The sequence below is a fragment of the Quercus suber genome, unplaced genomic scaffold (genome assembly GCF_002906115.3).
Source record: "Quercus suber isolate HL8 unplaced genomic scaffold, Cork oak 2.0 scaffold_1096, whole genome shotgun sequence".
NCBI lineage: Eukaryota > Viridiplantae > Streptophyta > Magnoliopsida > Fagales > Fagaceae > Quercus > Quercus suber.
The window spans coordinates 13,883-37,938 of record NW_027070501.1 but is presented as its reverse complement, the minus strand read 5'-3'; the positions used below and the strand labels follow the sequence as shown (position 1 = coordinate 37,938).

Below are 24,056 nucleotides of genomic sequence, written 5' to 3'. Positions count from 1 at the left end.
TTAAGTGTCTTATTTTTGTAAAATTTTGGACATTCCTAAAAGTGGTTTCTAGTAGCTAAAGGCTATTGGCTTGTACAAATGCTATTATTTTTTACATCTCTTGACACAAATGTATGAAATGAGAAATTATGGAAAATAATTAAAATTTCTTATAAAAAAAAATGATCCAACTAGTATTTTGGGCTAGTGGATAAGCTTTAGTGGGAATAAATATTCCTTTTATCCACCAAGTGCAAGAGTGATATTAATATATATATATATATATTTATTTATTTATTTATTTATTTATACACACATATTTTTATTGGCTATATGTGTTGTTTTGAGATGGTGGATAGGTTTTTGTGAATTTGAAATAAAAAAACCTTGCAAATCCGTAACAAAAGGAACCATACTCCTTAGTTTGGTACATAGTAATTTGGATGATTTAAAATACCCAATGACTAGAGGTGGTAAAAGATTTTATGTAATCTTTGTTGATGACCATTTTATATTTACTTAGCTTTGTTTATTAAGAACCAAAGATGAGGTTTTGGAAATTTTTACAAAATATTAAAAAAAAAAAATGGAGTTGAGAATGGTGTAAGCCTAACTTGGTATACCTAAAATTGTGTGGGTGGTTGGCTAACATGTTACCCAAATCTAAAAGGAGAATATCTCAAACTGTGGGGGTACTTGCCTAAGGTCATGCTACATGAACCTAAAAGGAGGAAACTTGATTCTTAAATATGTGATTGTGCATTTATTGGTTATAGTTACTATAGTTCACGATATAGAATTATTTTCATCAATAGTGATGTATTTAGAATTTAATACTATTGTTGAATCTTAAAAATAATTTCTTTAAGTATGATTTTCCTTTGAAAAATAAGAAAAATATGTTTCATGAACCTATTGATGCTTCTAATGATCTTATTGTGATGTGCAAGAATTGAGAAGAAGTAAGTGAACTAGGGAGAAGAAGAGTTACGGTAACGATTTTCTTACCTCAATTGTTGAAAATGAACATGTAAGTTATTATGATGCAATTAAATTTGTTGATGCACCATTATGGTTGGAAGCTTTTAACAAATCATTATATTATGCCTAATCATATTTGGAATGGGTTGAGCTTCCACCTATGATTAGGCCTATTGGTTGCAAGTGGGTGTTTAAAAGAAAATTATAACCAAATGAGATCATAGACAAGTACAAGGCATGCTAGGTAACTAAGGGATATAAGCAAAAGTATCATGTTGATTATTTTATACTTATTCTTCGGTTATTTGATACTTATTCTTTGATATATAATGCTTACACATGGATTTGTGATTTTTGGTGAGGATAAATGCATATACAATAAGTTAAATAATAATGAAGGTGTCACTATTTGTTTATGTGTTGATAACTTACTTATATTTGGAACTAGCCATAATGTTATGCATGATACTAAATGTTTTATTGTCTCTAAATTTGATAAGGAAATTTTGGTTGAGGCAAATGTTATTTTAGGCATCAAGATCCTTAGGGATAATGATTGCATTGCATTATCATAATCTCATTATGTGGTGAAAAAAAAAAAATTGAACACTTTGATATGTGATCTATGTCTATTATGCATGACTTAAAGGTGCACTTGGTCAAGTATTGTGGTGATAATGTTTCACAAGATAAATAAGTACAAATTATTTGTTGTTTAATATTTTTGACAAATTGTAGTCACCCTGATATTGCATGTGATGTTGGTAGATTGAGTAGATACACTCATAATCCGAGTGTTAAGCACTAGGATGCAATATCTATATTATTGGGATATTTTTTTTTTTTTTTGGTTCATATTATGGTTATCTTGTTGTTTTAGAAGAATATTGTGATGCTAACTCGATCTCTTATATAGATTATGTGAAGCCCACTAGTGGATATGTGTTCACACTAGCTGGAGGAGCTGTCTCTTGGAAGTCGTCCAAGAAGACTTGCATAGTGAGATCTAACATGGAAACAGAGTTAGTGGCTTTAGAGAAGGTTGTGTTCGAAGCTATGTGGCTTAGGAGTATTTTAATTGATTGCTAGGTTGCTATAACACGTGTTAAGAGCAAAGTTTTAATGGGAAAAGTTGACATATCCAATTGAGGTTGAGGCACCTTGTTGATATTGATGTTATGTCATTGGACTTTGTAAGGTATAAAAAGAACTTGGATGATCCTTTGACCAAACCACTAGTGAGAAGGCTGGGGAGTAAGACATCCAAGGGGATTGGAATAATACCCAAGTTGTGACGCTGTGACTAATGCCCAACCTCCATGATGGGTGATTCCACGCAAGAGGTTAAATGGGTAGAAGTCATTAGTGGTCCATGTGGGCACTATCATTTGTTATGTTGTTTCCGCTATCTTGGCAAGAAGATTAGTGATGAGTCCATCCTTATGGTGTGAGACAGTGCTAAGTTGCAAAATTCGGTGAGGTTGAGCTTTAGGCTCTTAATGGATCCACATCCCTACCTGTTAGGATGGGGAGTATCTGCATGCACTCCTGATGGATGCCACCGACTAAGTTACAGATTGTTGGAGGTTGAGTTTTATGCTTTAATGGATCCATATCTCTACTTGTTGGGATGGGGTGTATTTGCACGCACTCCTGATGGATGCCGCCGACTAAGTTACAGATTGTTAGAGGTTGAGCTTTATGCTCTTAATGGATCCATATCCCTACCTGTTGGGATAAGGTGTATTTGCAAACACTCCTGATGAATGCCACCGACTAAGTTGCAGATTGTTGGAGGTTGAGCTTTATGCTCTTAATGGATCCATATTCCTATATGTTGGGATGGGTGTATCTGCATGCACTCTTGATGGATGCCATTGACTAAGCTGCAGATTGTTGGAGGTTGAGCTTTAGGCTCTTAATGAATCCATACTCCCTATCTGTTAGGATGGGGTGTCCTGCACGCATTCCTGATGGATGCCACTTATATGTGAGTGGAAGTTGTGCCGCTTCCAATGAGACTTTTAGTTAAGTCTCTACAGCTCTCATGAAACCAGTGGCGCATGGTTTGGATAAGGTGCCAACCTGTTTAAGAACAACCTTGGTAAAGAAAGTTATGTGGGTGGTAAGTTTAGATTACAAATAGCTTGGTTAAAAGAGTTTTAATTCCACCATTGTCTTTTAGTTCCTACTTATTTACCTAAGTATGGTTAAAACTTTTTTTTTGGTACCATATTGATGCATGCTTTCTTTAGTTGCTTGCCTTTCCTATTTCGTGTTTGTAACATGTGGGGGATTGTTGGTGTGGGTGTGTGTTCCAAACACTTTTTATAATTTTTTATTTTTTAGCTGTTGGAAATTTATGTTGGGCAATAAATATATAAGATAGCCATTGGACAATTATGAGAAAAATAGTTGTTGGGCAATAATGGGTTGGGCTTTTATGGGCGTTTAGTAACCAATAACTATAGGTTGTTATTGTCATAAATAGCCTATCTACTACTTATCACTATGCTCTTCCCTATAAGTCTTTTCCATTACTCTATCTTTTCCTAATACATAATTTCTATTCTTTTATCTCCCACATATTTTTCTACAATTTATATTTGTTCTAAGGAAAGGCAATAAAGGGTTGTTCTTGAATCTTCATGAGTGGAAATGCATCCATCACAAAGGTTGATGCTATTGTCTAATTCTGGGAGGTTGTTTGGTCAAGAGAACCAGTCGCACAGAGTTTTACTCTGGGTGGCACGAATCAACTTTTAAAGACAATACTTTCACAGAGTGATTCTATAGCATTGTAAGATTGTTCTAAACTATCTTTATTTTATATTCTTATTAATTATTTAGTATATTATTTGTTGTATCAAAACTTGTTTATTCACTAAAATATTTCCAACAGAAAGTATTAGATAAAGCTAAAAGGTAGCTAAAATAGTACAGTGGAATCACAAATAGTAGCAAAAATAAGTTAAATAGTAAAAAAGTTAGCTTTTTAAGCCAATGTCAAACGTGCACTAAGACTATCTTTCTTCCTATTGTTGGGCTTAGTTGTTGTTGTTATTATTATTATTATTATTAAAAATTTTAGTGGATTTTAATTTTATTTTATGGGATCACAGTGAATTTTGGTATTGTGAATTTTGTGAGGTTATATTGTTGGAATGGTGAATTTTGTGTTTTCAAAGTATTTCCACTCCCAATCAAACACATGAAAATATTTTCTAAACATGTTAGTGTACAATAAAGTTTTTTGAAAATATATTTTCAGTTGAAAATAATTACTCTTGGAAAATATTATTAGGTCGAAACAAATATATAGTTGCTAATTAGGGTGCACGGGGCTCCTGTATTTGCTTAAAAAGGCAGATCTTTTGGGCTCTAATTGAAGACTTGGTAAGTTTCCTTTCAGGGCAATTGGAAATCTTGACAGTTTCTAGCTATAATTGTAATGAGAAGGCAAGAGGAAAACTAGTGGCAAAGGGTCGATGGAGAAGGTTTAAGAATTTGTGTCCAATAAAGCTGATGATGCTGAAATCGTCAGTCAAAATGATCATCCAGCAGTAGAGCCAACCAAGATCATCTAAAGCCCTGCAAGAACGAATGAATAAAGGAAAAAGGAAGGAACACTGGTGTGGTAACTACCACAGAGCCTCCGATGGTAAAGTCAGATAATTGAGAGAGAAAAGAGAAGGCTTAATACCAAAGTATCAATGTTTTTGGATTAGAATTAAGTACCCCCTTAGGTCTTGAGGTGCTTGTATATATACACCTGCTTCCTTCTCTGAGCCGTTGGAGGTGTTTTAATGATGGCTTCAATGTGGTATTTGTAACACTTCCGTGAGGTGTTAATGAGAGGATCTTTGTCTCTCCAACGGTAAGGAGACTTATTGCTGTTGTATAACGCCTTGCCATTATTTATGAATTAATGGTTTTTCCTTCGTCCAATGGATATGGCTAAGGACGGAGACTGATGACCTGATGTGATGGTTCCTTCGTCCACTGGCCCCTCTTCTAGACGAGGAGGTTGCCTGAGGGAGTTAGGCCGAGTCCTTCAAATGCTATTACTTATGAGTAGTTGTAATGGATTATCCCAATTATTAGCCGTTGAATTTGGAAACTCTGTACTAGTCTTTTTTTTTTTTTTTTGGGTAAACAACTATGTACTACAGTACTAGTCTATACCATATGAACTTTATATTACGCAAGGGTACCACTCTATATTCGTTACAACTTACAACCCTCTTCAGGAAATTAACATATTCTTTTGTAAGGTCTTTACTCGGTAGATTCACTGAGCTGATCTAATGAAAATTAAATTAAGGCCATTCCTTTACTTCTGTTCTAAACCAAGAAAAAGTTTATCAAGGAATTCGGCAATTACTAGGTCTCATTTCCAATACTTATTTCGTTTTCCTTTAGTCATTTTTAATTTGCATCCAAGTTAATTTTTCGCATTGGTCATGGTTTTCACTTTAGTACCCTTCAAAAGGGAGGAAAGTACATGATGCACAAAGCTCCCATTTTTGGAGGATTTGGGAGAGATCACAATAGACAGTGTTATACTCAATTTTTTTCTTGGAGAGGCTGATTCTGGACTCAAAGTCTCAAATCCCATGACCCATTGCTTTTGGTGAAAAGAACTTGCACAATCGGAACCCAACCTCTAATCACATGGAACATCACTTTCTAAATAACTACTGAAATGTGACTAGTCTTCTTTTGAGCTTGCTTCAATAATACGACACCAATAATGCTATTCGTCATAACCAAATTCGCGACAATTATATTCTCCACAACCACTCCAAGCTTGAAGCGTCCCCTAGCCTTTTGCTACCTCGCTGTATAAATGACATTCCGTCCCCCATTTCTGAGTTTTCACCGACAAATAGCACAATACAGTATAGCTCAATTGACTTGACTAGTTTCAACAATGGTAGCCATACTAGTTGCACTTGCCCTTTTCATTCTCTTTAGTTCTTCAGTGAATGCACTGAGCTTGAACTACTACGACAAAACATGCCCACGTCTTGAGTCCACTATTACCAGTGCTGTCAAAAATGCCATGATAAATGACAAAACAGTTCCAGCAGCGCTGCTTCGGATGCACTTTCACGACTGCTTCATAACAGTAATCATCCTATGCTTATTTTTATTTATATCTATATATCATTTCTGTATATAATAAAATGAAACTCTTTAATTTTTTGTTGACTTTTTCTTTTGTTGTCACATAAGAATTTGAAAATCAGATTTTTCCACATCATTTTAATATATATATATATATATTAATTAATTATAAATAGTGCTAAACTATATTAATTCGTTTAAAATAACAATAACTCGTTCTCTTTTTTAATAAAGCAATCAAACACTAAACAAGTTCTTACTAAATTAAGTTTGATTTCTCTAAATAAACTCTAATATCATATATAAATAATTTTTGTCAAACTCTTCTGTAACATTACTCAGGTTATTGTGCAGTTAATAAATATGTATAAGGCTTGCGTTGTTCATATGTAAACCTACTTGGTACTTTATGTTTTGTGATTAAGGGTTGTGATGCTACTGTGCTGCTGGCATCAAAGGGAAATCAAAAGGCAGAAAGAGACGGGCCTCCTAACATTTCATTGCATGCATTTTATGTCATTGACAATGTAAAGAAAGCGGTGGAAGCATTGTGCCCCGGCCTCGTCTCTTGTGCTGATATCTTGGCTCTGGCTGCTCGTGATGCTGTTGCTCTGGTTAGTTTATCATATCATAATGATAGTAATTTGGAAGAACACTGCTTAACAACTATAATATGGCTTATTTAGTAGTCATATAATTTGTTAAAATGATTCATTGATTAGTTGTATGATTAAAATACACGTGGATTCTAATTGCCATATCCTTTAACCGGTTCAATTTAGAAAAAAAATATTTGTCCACAATACATAACAAGAGTCTAAATTCAATAAAGATGGAGTGTAAAACTTATGTTTTACACCATTCAATAATAAATTGTCAGATTAGTTTTTTATTTAAAACTTAATAAATCTTACTACACATGATAACATCTTAATAAACTCGTAGTTAATTTAGATTTTCAAATGGATATTATAATTGATTGAATGTAGTTGTGTCTTGGGATTGGAGAGGTAAAACTTGAATTTTACATTACATTTTTATAGAATTTAATCTCATATAACATTAGAGTAGAGTAGAATTCTATCATGTATATTAAAAAAAAAAAAATCATAACAATGAAAGCCCAATATCTAACTTATAGTAGTACCCTTTTTTTTTGGGTCTGGTTTGATGTACTAGTCTGGAGGTCCCACTTGGCTAGTACCAAAAGGAAGAAAAGATGGAAGAATCTCGAGGGCAATCGACACCAGACAATTGCCATCTCCCACTTTCAACATCTCTCAACTACAGCAAAGCTTCTCCCAAAGAGGACTTTCCTTGAAAGATCTTGTAGCTCTCTCAGGTATGTTTCTATATATAGAAACCATCTTACACTAATGCCCTGTTGCTTCATCCCTGCATATATATATATATATATATATATAGATATATTTACTCGCCCTGTTGAGTCATATTTACTTGCCCAACTGGGTTTGAAATCAAATCATAAATCTTAAGCTAATAAAGCTATAGTACTGGCCAATTGTTTAGTAATTCTTAATCATAGCATTGATTTTTTTCTTTAAAAAAATAAATAATTGACCATCTTATTTATACACATTCGTAGGGGGTCACACACTTGGATTCGCTCATTGCTCATCTTTCCAGAACAGAATCCATAACTTCAATGCCTCCTTTGACATAGACCCGTCACTGCAGCCATCCTTCGCAGCCAGCCTACGAAGCATATGTCTGGCGCACAACAAGACGAAAAATGCCGGCGCCACACTGGATTCTACCACCGCAACATTTGACAATGTATACTACAAGTTACTTCTCCAAGGGAAGAGTATATTTTCTTCGGATCAAGCTCTACTCACTACCCCAAAGACTAAAGCATTGGTTTCTAAGTTTGCTAGCTCCCAACAAGAATTTGATAAGGCTTTTGTGAAGTCTTATTATAATGTGATTGAGCCAGTCCAACTTAAAATTATTGTCTCTTCCAGTCCAATTTGATTTTTTTTTTGAGGGATCAAAGGAATAAATGTGGCCAATATGTGCAAGCGTCTATTCATGCAAGTTTGTATTTAGACTGAAAATTACTTATGTATAAGCATACTTAATATAATAAACATGTGTTTTGACACTAAAAAAAGAAGTAACAAAACCGTGTATTTGAAAATGTGGAAGCTACGTTATGTACTAAAAGTTTGTTATGTGGATTTGAAAGTAATTTAATTTATTTGTAGTCATAATTATTCAATTTTAATTCTTTATTGACTTACTTTCGTGGTACACTTAAGTTGTATTAAAATATTGTATTGTAGATGAAGATATTGACAAAATTGGCCAACTTGAGTTACAATTTGCAAGTATGAATATTTACAGTACTGAATCTGCTATTAATGTTGAGTAGATTGAGATTGATGTGTAATTTTTGTAAGATATTTACTTGTTCTTCTTTACTTAATATGTTATTTTTATTTTTAAAAATGTTTTTTATTTAGTTTATCTTTCTAAATAATTTAACTTTATTATTTTAAATGCAACAAGAACATTTATTTTTATTTATTTTTTTGTTTCTGTCGTGGGAATGATATTATTAGTGGTGTAAACTTAAAATATATACTTTTTGGTGGCCCTTAAGATATATCTTTTTCTGAAGTTTTAAATTTGTAATTACAAATATTTTGGCAATGAGTTATTAACATTGAAGACGTTTTCATCATGAATTCATAACTATAAAGAATTTTAATCATGCTTAAAACTGTAAGAATTTAAAGGATATTAGCAAGTGACGTTAGGTGCAATTCATATCTAAAATTGATTTTATTCATTCTCTCTAAAAGAAGGGGTTGCCATTGATTTGTTTTTGTAATTAAAAAAAAAAAAAAAAAGTTCATTTGAAAAATATGGGTCAACCCGACCCGACCCGACCCGACCCAACACGCCCGTTTACTCAGCAAAACCATAAATCTAACCAAACTAAACCATGAAAGTCCCAGCAAGCAAACCCAATTTTCCAAAAAATTTTGAAAAGAAAATGAGAGCTAAATAAACCCACTCATGTCTATTAAACGCATACAGCTCAGTTGGTAATGAAACACAGAGAAAACAATGTCGTTTATGATAAACGGATGACTCAAAACTGTGTCGTTCCATTTAAAGAGTGCATGCGTGGGAAATATGTTTCAAAAGATCACACGAGAGACAACTAATTCATACGGTGCCGTATAAAGTAAAGCGTGAACCCAGAACAAAACACGGCAGCGTTTTGGTCTGGCTATTCTTTCCCTCAAAGACTTTCTGGTGTGTAATGAACCATATCATCTGGTTGTTGTGAATTACGTTAATAAAGCAATTTCCGTGATTCATGCCGAAATATATAAAATAAATAAAAATAAATTAAAAAAAAAAAAAAAACTGTGTTGTACCCAGGGTTGATTAAAAATTCAGACTACTACGAAAATTTATGATAATCATCTTGGCTGCACCTATCAAAAGATATTTACTAGATTTTGGATACCCTGCTATCTGAGTATGATTCTGCAGACTACATGCCACTATTAAACCTTTTTATTTTTTTATTTTTTTATGGAACTATTAAACCTTTTTCTTTTAAAAGAAAAAAAAGGTTTCTTCCTTTTCTTTTCTCTGCCCTTTTACCCTTTCATTTTTTCATCATTTCCTTTTTGAATCAAGCCCTTTATTCACGTTGGTTGCTTTGTTTCTTCATTGTTTCTGTAAGTACAATAAGCCCTTCATTTTAGGTTTGTCCTTATGTACTAGTTTACCTAATTTGAAAATTTTATAGTAGAAGGAAAAACAATTGGTTGAGATTTTAAGAAGGAATGGAGCAAGTTGTTACGTTTCCTTGCACTCTTTTCTTGTTTCAACACTAATCTTATTCTATTAGGTTGTGATTGGAAACTTGGATTTGGATATTAATTTGAAATGCCTTAATTTCAAATTCATTAATTTTAGAAGTTATTTCAAATTCAAGCATTTTAAAGGTTTAAAATTCTTAGTGGATTTGTCAAATCCAATTAATCATTGTCATTTTTTAAACTATCCAAACAAGATATTTGGATTTCAATCACCCTAATTCAAATCTAAATGCCCAAATCATGTCATCAAAACACACCATTAAGATTTTCCACTTCTTTAGAATGAGAATATAGCCATTGGAATTTGAAAATCATGGCTGCTGGTGGTTGGCAATCATATGATTAGCATTTGCACACTTGCTTAGGGTGGCAATCATATGATTAGCTTATTACCTTAAGTAGTCTTGAATGCTTGGGGGCCATTTGGTAACGTTATTTGTATTTTTTGAAAATACGTGTAGGTTAAAAAGTGTGTGGATATACGTGTAATGTTGTTTAAAAACTGAAAAATGTTGCTTAAACTATCATACCAAACAGATTACTAGAGTTCCCTCCTTTGTTAACATCACTTGCTTGAGGTCCAATTTGTGTTTACTTGTATACTTGAATCCAGATTGTTTGATTCAGGTAAATCAAAGTACCCATTTTTATCGAGAATTTGGCTCTCTTCATTTCTTGCTATTGCACAGTAACCTCTCTCTCTCTCTCTCTCTCTCTCTCTCTCTCTCTCTCTCTCTCTCTCTCTCTCTCTCTCTCTCCTTTTTTTTTTTGGGATTTATATTCACGCTATGTAATGAAATTGATGATACTTGTGTTTGTGGTAGGTTGTTGAGTTGAAGCAAGTGAGTGACTAAAATGATGTTATGAGATGGTTTAAGTTGATATTGAGATTGTTGATTTATTTATTATTATTATTTTTTTGTGTATTTTCGATAATTATTGCTAAGTCGGTTTTGTTTGATTATTTTCCTTCCAAGAACTTCTATTATAAATAATTTCATTAGCTACTAGAAATCCTCTCCCTACTTTTTTATTTTTATTTTTTTACACATGCTGAGTTTTCCTCTCCATATGATGTATTTTTTTCACACATGCTAAGTTTCCTTTTAATGATTACATAAATGATGTATGGTCAATGTGATCCAATAGTAACTTATGGATAATGGTTTATATTACACCTACCAAGTGTTTGATAAATTCCTTTAATGAGGGAATTCCTTGAATTTTTTTTTGGGTTGAAATTTTGGAAATGATTTCTCGATGAAACTTGGCCCTTTTCATTTGCTTGAACAAGAATCCAAGAGCAACTGATGGTTTAAATAACCGTTCTTCATGATTCTTAAAGTTAGTTTTTGTCAATCTGTTTGTCTTGCTTTTTGTTCAATTCATTTGTATAGTGCAATAACCATTTATGTAGCATGCCCACATCTTCAAAACTTACACCTTTGTATGACTTGCAAGTCATTTTTCCAAATTTGGGAAATTTAGACGTTAGGAACGTCTTTTGAACGTAGGACTAACCCCTGGTGTGTGCATTCATGAAATTGCGTTATACGTAAATCTTATAAAGGATTCTATAACAATGTAAAAGAGCTGGATGGATAAAAAGAGGATATCCACGGAATGTATTATTGGAGTAAAACAATTTGTGAATTTTGCATCTCAAACAGCACACCAGGGGAGGTCTCATGTCCGTGTAATAAATGTGTGCATTCACAACTGTTTGATCTAGAAACGTGATCACCTATTTTCATTTGGGATCCCTAACAATCATCGAACTCGCTTTTTTCACGGAGAATCAATGTATGCAATAACTTCTACTGAATCTTTGAGTAGTCAGGTCCAAGTAAACAAACAAATATTAAATATTAGGGAAAATGGTAAAATCACACCTCTAGAGTTTGGGGGTATTTGGATTTACACCTTGAACTTTCAAAATTTGAATTTTACCCCCTAAAGTTTAGAAATGTTTGAATTTTACACACTAACATTTCAGAATTTAGATTTTATCCACTCATTTTTAAGGGTGTTTGGATTTTACTCTCTAAAGTTTGGTGGGAGTAACCTGAGGGCAGAAGGACATAATGGATGGGCCTTGTTGTTTGTTAGTTCAAGCCCAATCAAGGCAAGATAGCCAAAAACCCAAGAACCAAGTAAGGAATGGTTTGCCTGAGGAACCCTAGGAGCACGCCCTCCTCGGGAGATCAGGGTCCAACTCCAGTGCCCTTAAGGCAATCATCGAGGAAGGAAGTAGGATGGAGCAAGTGAAAGCAGGAGATATCTTCCTAGAGAAGTACCCATCACCTCCACATTCAATATTCACTGCCAAACCACCCTACCGCATTAAATGGAGAATGACCCCTGAACAATACTTACATAGCTTTCACAGCCTATTCTACCATCACCAGCAAGGTAGTGATGAGACAAGTATCCAAAGCAAAATTTGAGGGATGTCCAAGTGGAACGTTAGGATGCACTCCCTCCTACTATATATAAAGAAACAAGTCCCCCTATCTAAAAAGAAAAAAAATTGGAGATGAAGTTCCTAGAAAGAGATAGTGGAGTACAGTAATCGTTGAGTAATTGTGTTGTAATTTGAGTTCCTCGGATTGACTGAGGAAGATCTTTTAATACCAAAACTTCGTTCCTTAGCTTTTTCTTAGAATATATTCTTGGTCTTACTTATCCTTTCATTAGTCTTGCTAAGGTATCTCTACTTAAGCTTGGGTTGTTGACCTTGACCATCCACCTCTTTCAAATTATTTGTATTGGGCTTAGTCTAACAACAGGTCCCTTAAGTCATTACACTGAGCATGTTGCCAGTAGTTTGTGCCCCCTATAGGAATGTTTAGATTTTACACTCTAAAGTTTCAGAATTTGGAGGTATAAAATCCAAACACTCTTAAACTTTAGGGAGCGAAATCCAAATTTTGAAACATCAGGGTAAAAATTTTAAATACTCCTAAACTTCAAGGGGTAAATTTCAAATTCTAAAAATTCATGGTGTAAAATCTAAACACTTCTAAACTTTAGGGGTGTAATATGCAATTTACTTAGAGTCAGCGAAGACAAAACTACTACGACTTAAATAATGCTCCTAAATGCAGGATTGTCGCTAAATAATAACTCGGTAAGTCCAATGTCAAATCCACAGGGAAAAGGGAATTGATTAGCAAATCACAAGAGAATAAAACTAAAATAATAAAGTTTAATTGAAGAGATTTTTGATTGTTTAAAAAAGGTAATTTAAATTGAGAGAAAATAACTATATATTAAGGCATTAAGGTTTAGGGATCCACACACAACACGTCTATTGGTAGTCTTAACAATATTTATTTTATAACTCAACTAAAATTCATATGAAGGATGATCTTAGTCGGATGATTTAACAATAAAAACTGAAGAATTAATTGTCTAAGATAGTTTCATGGAATTAATTGATTTTAAGCAAAACAAAACTAGTGAATTATTTCGCAAGGAATAATAAGCATTTAACATGCCCGAAGTCTACGATAAATCAAATGATTATATAGAACTAAACACTTTTCTAGATAAGTAAAACAATAAAAAACATAAAAATATAAGCATTAAAACCAATAAATAATTGTTAAGAACATACCAATAAACGGTTGGGTTTCACCCTTTGCCTTAGCAAGACTTCTAGTAGGCCATAACACAAAATAAAACTCTAAAAACTATAAAGAAACTTTAAGAAAACCTAAATTACATTCTAGGACAGCTCTCCCCTAAATTTCGCCTTAAAGAATTGTGTGAGTTTTTTTATTTTTTTATTTTGGTAAAACAACACACAAGCCCAAGTGGAAAGCAAGGATCCTAGGCCTAGTGCTTTTACTTTTAAAGGACTGGGCTTGGTTCACCGCAGCTAAGATGGGCTGATTTCGAACCAAGTTGTTTACAAAGTGTGGATCCTACAACATATACATACTAAAACATAGAAAATATATACGTATTGTGCAACAAAGAAACAGTAAAGAATGATATAAAAGAAAGGTGGAATAAACGTTAGGGATCCTTAGGATAATAAGGAGTGCTTCATTATTTTCTTAAGTTTTTAATACATTATGCTCACTAGGATAAGTTACAAGGTCCAAATAAGTTCAAAAATTTCAAGCTTAGATAGCTCCTTAGGCTCTTAAGACTTGTAAAGTTTAAATCCCTTTGAATCCAAGTTTATCTTCTAGTAGTTGTTTTTTAGGATCTCAGACGGTGTTTTCCCTCTCCTCTCTCTTTTTTGAATTTTAACAGAGTTTTCTCAAGTATCTTTTTCCTCTGATTTACTGTTACTGAATGCCTTTCACTGTTGGCTGCATTTCCTTTTATAGTGCCTTCTTAGGGTTTCTAGTGTACCATTGATTCCCTTCATTTGCTGCACTGGGTACCAAAACCAATGTTGTGTCAGCATCATTGGTGATTGGCCCTTTCCTTATTTTCTCACTATTTCCCTCTTTCGAGGTTCCCTCTTCAAAAGCCCCTAGGTGACTTTTCTGTTCTAGAGGGTCCTAAAGGGCTAACTTTTGATCTTTCTTTTTCCAAAACTTCTAGATTCCACCTTTTTAGACCTACCTTTTGGCTGCTTTACTTTTTGTCATTTTTCCTAAATGGGCAGATTCCCTTCCATCAGGCTGAAAGATCCCCAACCACATTTCTTCGTGCTTTATCTTTCTAGGTTCCCCGAGGTACCAGACCCTTATTTATGAATTGCTGATTCCCCAAGTCTTCTGCCCCTTTTCTGCATCATTGGGTGGCTAATGGGACACATCTGCTCTCGTTCATTGTGCTTCTAGGCATGCTTCCTTGAGTTGTCCAATCCCAACCTAGCCTTGCTACATATCCTGAGGATCCCAGGCTTCTGAGAATCCCCAGGTATCCTAGTTCAGTTTTCTCTCTAGGTTCCCTAGCGATTTTCTCCCTTAAAGGCTGGGTTGAACTTCTTCTTTCTTTGTTTCGTAAGGTCCAATGTTTGCCAATTCATGGGCTTGGGCCCCTTCCTATTGACTTTCGATAGATTTAGGCCTTACCTTTTCATTGAAAGCCCAAATGGTTCTTGGATTTCAATCTTTTTTTGTATTGTTTTAGGCTTTGGTACAATATTGTGATATTTTGGATCTTAACATTTAGCCCCCTGAGCTCGTGGGTTGCCTACAACCTACGCGTGAGTAGATGAGACTCTTGATTTTTTATAAGGATCTTCACCTGTTGTCTTAGTCAGCTTCGGGATCTCCCTCTCTGCTTCTTAGGATCCTGCTCCTCCATGTTATCCTCTGGCATCCTAATTGTTCATGCATCCCACTCCTTTTGTAACTCCCCCTCTTTCAATGAAACGTGGTAGTTGAGTGTCTGAGTAAACTTCCCCCTTCACTTTTTATTTTTCCCGTAACTCCCATTAATAATTGACAATAACTTTTTCTTATAAAATTGAGTATTGGCAACTAGCACGTTTTTCTATACTTCGTCTTCTCCAACTTTTCTCTGTGCCATTATTGTAGTTCACATTCAAGCTATCTTTTCACTTTTAGAGATATTTTCAAAATCACCTTCTTCCTTTCTGCTTTTTCCTTCGTCCCCCCTTCTTTATTCTACACTCCTTTAGCCTTTCTTGTCACATCATCCTTTTATGGCTTCTTCTTCTTCCTCACACAAAAAGAGAAAGCGTTCTCCCACTCCTTCTAAAGGTGAGGGTTCCTCAGCAAGGTCAGAATAGGGCGAGGTGTAGGATGTTGCAGATTGCCCAGCCTTCCCTTTACGGGATTCCTGGTAAACCCCTAGTCTGTTTTTCCCTTAAGTGTCTCACAGTGAGGCACCTCCTTCCCCACATACCTGGGTGTTCTGTGGTCAGCCTGGGTTTGCCAGTTTTGCTCAGATTCCAAATCCAAAGGAGATTTTGGACCTTCATATCAGACGAGGATCCCATGAGGCAGTTCCCATTTTTTTTGACTTTGTCCAAGGGAAGATTACTAGTTGGTCCAGTTAGGTGGATAAGGAGCTTTCTGATGGTGAATTTGTTGGTTGTTTGGAGTGAGCTGAGATCCTGAAATTAGTGGCAATTTTGAGGAATCTTGAGGGTTTCAGGGACGCTAAAGGCCTTAGACACTTGGTGTGCCGTTGGTGTCCCTCTCTCCACACATTCTTCTTTTTTGTTAGTGAGCTCACTATAACTTTGGAAGATGTGGTTAATAACTTTCTCCTTCTAGTGTTTGGCAACAAAAATCCCTTTGATATCATCTTCTCTAGTGAGGATCTCAAGGTTGAAGACAAGCTTTTCAGCCATTTTGGTGGGCGTACCACTTCTTTTGGGGGGAAACCGGCCAAAATAGGCAAGTGGGTAGCGACCTTTCTCAAGGAAAGGACAAAGAGGTTAGGCAAGCTGGGTTCCTGACACTATGGCTCAGTAAATTTTTGTTCAGCAAGTTCCCCGGATATGGGACTAAGTCTACTTTTTTCCTTCTTGCAATCAGATTGGTTAGGGGGGGGGGGGGGCAGTATCCTTTAGCCCCTATGTTTTTAGGCCAGGTTTACTCTTAGTTGGACTTGCTTTATGGAGATGAGGTTGAAGGCAACTCTTACTACACCATTACTTCATTCCTCCACTGTGCTATCCTTCAGGTGTTTATGTAGGACCACTCCTTTGTCACTTTGGCAAAATGCAGGAACTTGAAGTATGTAAGAGACAAACTCTAAGGATCCCCAGACATGATCAAGGGTCTGTGTGGCAGTTCTACTGATAGTCATCCTATCATCTTCTATTGGTCTAACTTGAAAAGTTGCAGCCTTAATCTGGTAGAGTTGTTCGATTAGGCGGGGCACTTTAGTTGGCATTCTCCTCGAGAGTTTAGCCCTTAGTTCGCATGTGATTCCATGCTGGCTTCTTTTCTCAACTTTCTAGGACATACTTTTGACTCTGGCGGGGAGATGAAGGCAGCTTGGTATACCTAGTTTGCACCAGCCCCTCATGGCTACTAGTGCCTTCATTAAGTGGCCAAAAGTACACTCACTACTCAGCACACCAAGTACTTAAACAAGTTGGCTTTGATCAGGACATCCCACTAGTGTTTAAAGAGGTAGTGCCTTTTCTCCTATCTCTGGATCCATTTCTAAGGCTTCAAGCCTTTTCTTATTGGCCGTGAAGGAGCCCTCAGTTTGTGGTGCCAAATTTTTAGCTGGGAATCTTTGCTTCCAGTGGCTTTGGTGGTTACTGGAGAAGGGTTCAAAAGTCCTTCTTAAACTTTGTTGGCTCTGGTAAGATTGAGAGGGTTCCTGACCCTGGTCTTTTTTCCACTCATTCTTATAATAGGCGTTTAGCCCTCCCTACTGCTGGCATTGTGTTTGCTGGGATAAGGAGCAAAATAGGATTTGTAGAGTGGCATGCCTCTAGGGGTGGTTGGGTGTGCTATGCCAATGACTTCCTTGATGCTTGGTCAGGGTGTGATCTCATCGTGGGCTCTTCTTCTGGCACGCCTATTAAAAAAGGAGTGGTGGAGGCAATTGGTGCTGCCACCCTTGTAGGCAAAGGTAAGGAAAAGAAGATCAAGTAGGAGGCTATCAAGAAATCCGAAGTTGAGGAGAGTGCTGAGGGTACTGAGACTAGTCATGGGACCAAGAGGAGGAAAACTGCTAAGGCTCGTAACTAGCTTGTTGTTTCTAAGGACCTCGAGGGAGCAGACCCTTCTATAGTTGGAAAGGAGGTCAACCATCCTTTCATCCCAAAGATCAGAGTGAAGACCCTCAGGTCCCTGTGGGTTCCTTTAAAGAAACCTCTTCAGTAGCTATTACTTCCTCAACCTATGGTTCTTCGGGGTCCCTTGACATTATACCCCAATCTCCCCTAGGACTCTTTGGGTGTACCTATAGTAAGTAAAAGACTATTGAAGAATCTGTAGAGAGAGAGAGAGAGAGAGAGAGAGAGAGGCAAGGCCTCATTCCTTTTTTTATTTTATTTTTTATTTTTAATATCTCCTTACTTTTGGTCTGTTGTTCTGTTGTGTCCCCTCCCCCCCTTTTTGCTTTCTCTCTTTCTTAGGAATTGTATATATATATATATATATATATTTTACTGTTCTACCAGTTGTTTCTTCCTGCCTCTCTTTCTTTTGCAGGTAGAGGTGTCTCTTCCTGTGACTGGTGGTGCCTTCGTGAAAGAAGTGGTGGCAACTTATCCTTTAGCTGCCTCAGGCATGGAGAAGGAGCCCCCTAGTGGTGGCATGGCTGAGGAGGCTAGGTAGGCAGTTAAGGATGCCAAACCCATTCCATCTTTCGCTTCATTGGCTATTTAGGATCCTGAAGCCTCTTAACCTCCTGTTCCCCAAGATCCCAAACCCGCGGAGACTCCCAGTCCAACTAAAACTGTAACAATTAAGCCAATTACTGAACTTGTGTTGGGCAATGAGTCTTTAGGGGGTGCATCTTCATCAACACAAGAAGGTAAACCCTATCCCATCCTTTATTAGCACATATCCTTTTGTCTTCCTTATCTTTTCTTCCTAAGGACTTTTGTTTATCTCTCTTTTCCCTTTTAGGCCAAGCCAGCGCCTTATTTGCCCTTGAAGCTGTCCTTTCCTTGGAGTTAGAAACTTTCGAAGGTGTGTACTGCCTGTTATTATTGCCTCTCCCCCCCTTTTTTTTAGTTCATATCTCCCCCTTTTCTTTTTCCATCCTTCTTCCTTGTCTTTTTATGGGGAAGCCTTCGGTGTCCCTCTCCTCCTTCAGCAATTTTGCCAAGATTTCTTCGCCCTTCTTTCAACGTGAATTTTGTTCTTTCATAGTCTTCTGAGAGGTTAGAAGGACAGGAGGACGAACCTCCCATGATGGTTGAAGTGGTTACCTAGGCTCATGAGGAAGCCTTACCACAAGAGGCTGGTACCTGTTTTTTACTCTTCCCCTTTTCTCTTTATCTATTTTTTTTTTCACTATAACTCTGTCTGTTCTTATAGGTGCAGACGCTAGTACTAAGGAACTTGAGCTTGCAATTGCCGAGGAAGTTAAAGGGCCTACTCCCTGTGTCCAGACTACTGAAGCTCAAACAAGGATCCCCTAGACCATCTAGAGACTCGAAAGTCCTCCAGTTCCTGAAGGCAAAGACACAACAATGAAGGAAGCCCCAGAGATGGCTTTCTCAGATCCTAGCTTAGGGCTTGCTGCTTTACTGGCCCGTTTTGATTCTTTGGAGTTCAACAGCCTCCCTGCAAGCTACTTTCATCATTTTAAGCCTCCCTTTGCTAGCTTCCTGTGATTCTCTCTGCCTGCTGAGGGCTTGCCACTCTTGGAGGGATTGCTCAAGGCTCATGGGGACTTCATTAATGGATTTAGGGGAGGCGTATTTCTAGGCAACATCTTGATGGAGCTCCTTTGTGCCGTGTTGATTTCTTTAAGGGACTCCTCTATTGACTCCTTATCCGAGGGGAGGCTTTTGGAGTGGAGGAGGGTGGTGCAAGATCTTATAGAAGCTAAGTTTAACTTGTCCTTGTTGTTGGAGTACCTACGGTCTATAGCCCAAACACTATTCTAGAGGAAGGCTTTTAAGGATCTTGATGCTGAAACTGTTGCTGTTGAGGAAGCTCTTACTTGTGCTCACAAGGTATTGCAAGATTTGAAAATCAAGAGGCAACTGGTCCTTTCTTCCTCAATTGTTCCTACAGTTCCCTCAAAAGGCTCTCTGTTGGCTAGCCTTATGTCTTAGCTTGTTTTTTGTTTTTTTTTTTTTTCTTTCTTTTTTGTAGACAATTCAAGGTGTATAAGTTTATTTCCTTTCTTTTTTTAGACAATTCAAGGTGTATAAGTTTATTTCCTTTATTTTTTCAAACAATTCAAGGTGTATAAGTTTTTATTTCTTTCTCTCTCTCTTTCTCTCTTTTTTTTTTTTTTTTTTAAGTGCTTCTGACTGCCTTTTTGTGATATATGGATCTTAGTAACGTGCTTTATGTATTTTCTGTCATCTTTTCTTTTCTTTTTCTTTTTTTCTTTCTTGAATTGAGTCTTGGGTCATGGCTCCTACAAATTCTTGTGGTAGAACCTAGACCAGGTACTCTAGTGACTATGTTCCTACACAGGTACTAAGCTAGGTACATTGGATGCTTTTTTTTTTCCAAGTCCTAGGTCATGAACCAGGTGAACCTATTTTGTGGCAAGTACTGGGCTGGGTACTCCGGGGTACTTATTCCTGCCCCAAGTCCCAGACCATGTACTTGGACTGATCCTGGTGCGAGTCCTAGGTCATGTGCTAATTTTTTTTTTTTTTAATTTTTTATATGCTAGCCTAAGTACCCAACCCAGATTTGTCCACACTTGGGCTGTGTTATGCCATATTATCTAAATGCAATTGTACATCTTACTTAAGGCTCTTTTTTTTTTTTTTTGAAAAAAGATTCTATTGAAATACATCATAACAACTAGGAGAAGGAACATAAGGTGATGACAAAAGATAGTAAAGGTCTCAACATAGAGTGACCTCCTATCATAGATTCCTAAAGGAAACTGCTAAATAAAGTTCTTGGAAAAGAAAAGATAATATGGCAAAAACACAAAGAGTGACGGGACACTTAGCAGAGTGAGGTGTGACAAAAAAAAAAAGGATTCTCAGTGTATTGGAACCTCTCCCTTTTCACGCATAGTACTGCTTTAGCCATTTTTTGTTTATGGGATCTGTTAAGGCAGTCCTATCTTCCTTCGCAGGGTAATAATATCCACTGTCGTGGGCCTCCTTGATGATGTAAGGCCCTTCCCATTTTGGAGCAAACTTGGAGGGTCCTGGGACATTCTTCCTTACATGTTCTGTTGTTCTTAACACCAATTGCCCTTCTTAGAAGGCCCTTGGGTATACTATCTGCCCATATGCCTTAGCCTTTCTTTACTAGTACCTCTGGCTCCTCCTTCTTGCCACTTCTCGCTCCTCTTCTAACCCCTCCAGATCTGCCAATCTCCCCTTGTTATTTGTGCTATCTGTGTCCTTTTGGATTCCTTCAAGTACTACTCTTGGTGTAGGGATGACTAACTCTACTGGATTGATGGCTTCTGTCTCGTAAACAAGGAAAAATAGTGAAAATCCTGTGGCTGTTTTCAAAGAGCTCCTGCATGCCTAGAGTACATCCGTCAAATAGGTGCTCCACTTCCCTCTATAATCATGTTTCATCTTCTTGAGAATTTTCAGTATCACTCTATTAGTAGCCTCGGCCTAGCCATTTCCCTGCAGGTAGTATGGTGTGGACCTCCCGTACTTGATGTGATACACCTCCGTTAGGTTCTTCATGTCCCTATTTACAAATGGGGTACTATTGTCACTGATCAGCCTCTTGGAGATCCCAAACTGTGTAATGATGTGCTCTCAAATGAAGTTTGCAACAACTACTCTAGTGGTTTTCTTCAAGGAGATGGCTTCTACCCATTTTGTAAAATACTCAGTAACTGCCAAGATCCATATGTGACCATTGGAAAGGGGTTTATGGGTCCTATAAGATCAAGCCCTCAAGTGTGGAAAGGCCACAGTGTGGTTATATCTTGCAGCACATTTGGATGAGTATGAATTGCATCTCCGAGTACTTGGCATGCATGAGACATTTTAACCAACCCTTCAGAATCCCTTTTCATTGTAGGCCAATAGTACCTCAGCTACAACAATTGCCCATGGAGCCTCCTCTTCCTCAGGTGGCTTCCACAGTCATCAGAGTGGACTTCTCTTGCTGCCTTTCTGGCTTCCCTAGGCCCTAAGCATCTTAAGGGATCCCTACTATACCCCCTTTTGAACAGGATCCCATTCTGTAAAAAGTATCAAACAGCGAGCTTCTTGAGCTGATGGGCTAGTATCCTGTTAGCTGGCAGGATCCCTTGAGCCAAGAATTCCATAAATAGGGTTCTCCAATCTTCTGTTACGAACATAACATAGCTTTCTTCTTTGTCCACCGAGAGCTGACACTTTTGACATTTGTTTTGCACATTTGCAACTTATTTACTCATATTTGGCCAGTAGTACCCCATGCGTTGCATCCTCCTGTACAAATTGATTTTGTCTGCAATCCCACAGACCTGGCCGTGTAATTCTTCTAACCTCAGCTTCCCTTCCTTCTCATTAATACATCTGGATAGGATCCCCCCAAATAGCCTCCTGTACAGTTCTCCTCTATCAAGGTGTAATCTTTCAATTCTTTGATACTTCCACCTTGTTCCAACCTTCCTATCTTCCCTTTTACCTCATCTCTCCAATCTTTTTGTTTTGATTCTTCAAGGAACATCTTTTTGAGGGTCCCTATGATGGAGCTTTCTTGCTTACTTACCCTTATCAAAGTGCTCTCTCCTTTAAAGGGAATCTGGGATCCCAGAGTAGCTAGTGCGTCAGCGAACCAATTTTCACTCCTTTGGGCATACTTCACGCTAAAGGTTTGGAATTTCTGTTCCACCTTCTGTGCCTAAGTTCTATAAGCTGCTAAACTTGCTCTATTAATGCAAAATCTCCCTTCACTTGGGAAACCACATGGTTAGAGTCTCTCAAAACTCTCATATGCTTGACTCCCATGCTGAGTGCTATGGCCAGTCTAGTCAGGTACGCCTCATACTCAACAGCATTATTTGAGCATGGGAACTCGAGCTTAAAGGATAATGGCATGGTGTCCTCGTCTTCACAACTTAGCATAATTCCTAGGCCATTTGAAGTTGTTGTTGCTGATCCATCAAACCTCATGATCCACTTCTTTCATAGGAGTTCTGTTACTGCCACTTCTCTTCGGATCTCCTCACTTAGTGAGCACTCTTCTTCTCCCGGGAATTGGGCTAGCAGATCTACTATGGCTTGGCTTTTGACAGCCTTGGGGGTCCTCAAACCAATGTCATATTGAAAGAGCAAGATTAGCCACTATACTATCCTTCCTGTTAGGGGAGGCTGATGGAGGAGTGCCTTTATAGGATAAGACTTCGTCACTAGGTGGATTTGATGGGCAAAAAAGTACCTGTATGGCACTATGGTGCCCAACCCATTTGGGCCTTGGATTCTAACTCGACGGTGTGGCCCATGGGCCCAACCTCTTTCCACCTAAGACCCCGATATGAACCCACAAATGCCACGGACCCAAGCCTTATGTTGCTCAAAAGCCTGAGTAAGCAATCTATATTAGCACACCTCATTTCACCACTTGGTCCTTGTTCGGTGAACCACCTTGAGCAAGAAGAAAGGTGTTCGGATACACTATCCCTTGCATATATGGCAATGCCCTAGGGAATATCTCTGTCAAGCATATTCACTGGAGTGGGAACCAACTCCAAAGCCACTCCCACCTAAACACCCATCTACGATTAACAACATTGGACCTTCTATTGCACTAATTTTGAAAGTAATTATAATCCCTCCACTCATGCTTGGCTATAAATATGAGAATCTAAGGAAGGGATGGGGGTTGGTTGAGAGGGCTCTAAAGAGGGTTGAAAGTCAAGAGCAATAGAGTCACACGAGTGAGAAAGAAACAATACAAAGACTTGAGAAAAATCATTGGGTCTTCTAGCTACGATCACCCAAAAGAGACATGAAGATAGGGGACCGCGAACAAGAAGAAAAGCGTTTTGGCCTCGGAGAGAGGTCGTACCAAACATAACAGACAATATCGAGTGCCTCAGGGCATGGGCAATTTGATGAAAGAGATGAGGAACTGGAGCATTTACGCAGACTGGTAGGAGATTTGGAGTTGAAGGTAAGGGGTAGGCACTAGAGAAAGGACCAAGATGACCGAGAAAGGAGATCTGGTACCGGGGGAGATCGATTTGGGATGGGGTCCAACCAATCAAGTTCCCATCAATACTGAAATCGGTCGCATTCACGGGAGTCCCATAGACGCTGAGACCGTCCACATTCCCGAGAATCCCGTCAATGCCGAGACTGTTCACGTTCAAGGGAGTATGCAGACTGGGGTTCGGATTCCTAGAAGAGCAGTAGGCCCATAATGCTGCCATGGACACAATGAGTCGCACCTTATGTAGGGCTGCTTGGTTGCCATTTTCGGAAGACATTGAATGAGCCCCAATGCCGAGTAGATTTACACGCCTACCATTCAATACCTATGATGGGAAAATGGACCCGATAAAGCACGTCAGTCATTATATCCATAT

General features: G+C 37.5%; 1 protein-coding gene across 1 annotated transcript; it reads left to right on the top strand.

The window, feature by feature from the left end:
- The first annotated feature begins 5,893 nt into the window (after positions 1–5,893).
- On the top strand, positions 5,894–22,795 carry LOC112028439 (peroxidase 64). The gene is made up of 7 exons (XM_065769256.1): positions 5,894–6,091; positions 6,516–6,704; positions 7,270–7,432; positions 7,697–8,021; positions 17,155–17,476; positions 18,071–18,192; positions 22,495–22,795. Exons 1-7 carry the CDS (start codon positions 5,894–5,896, stop codon positions 22,793–22,795), a joined length of 1,620 nt encoding a protein of 539 aa, XP_065625328.1.
- The last annotated feature ends 1,261 nt before the right edge of the window (positions 22,796–24,056 follow it).

Excerpts from the sequence above, each read along its gene's own strand:
- LOC112028439 (XM_065769256.1), top strand. The coding sequence starts at position 5,894 with ATGGTAGCCATACTAGTTGCACTTGCCCTTTTCATTCTCTTTAGTTCT. Across the intron at positions 6,092-6,515 it reads TTCACGACTGCTTCATAACA|GGTTGTGATGCTACTGTGCT; the intron begins GTAATCATCCTA and ends TTTGTGATTAAG. Across the intron at positions 8,022-17,154 it reads TTTGATAAGGCTTTTGTGAA|TGGCTTTGGTGGTTACTGGA; the intron begins GTCTTATTATAA and ends CTTTGCTTCCAG.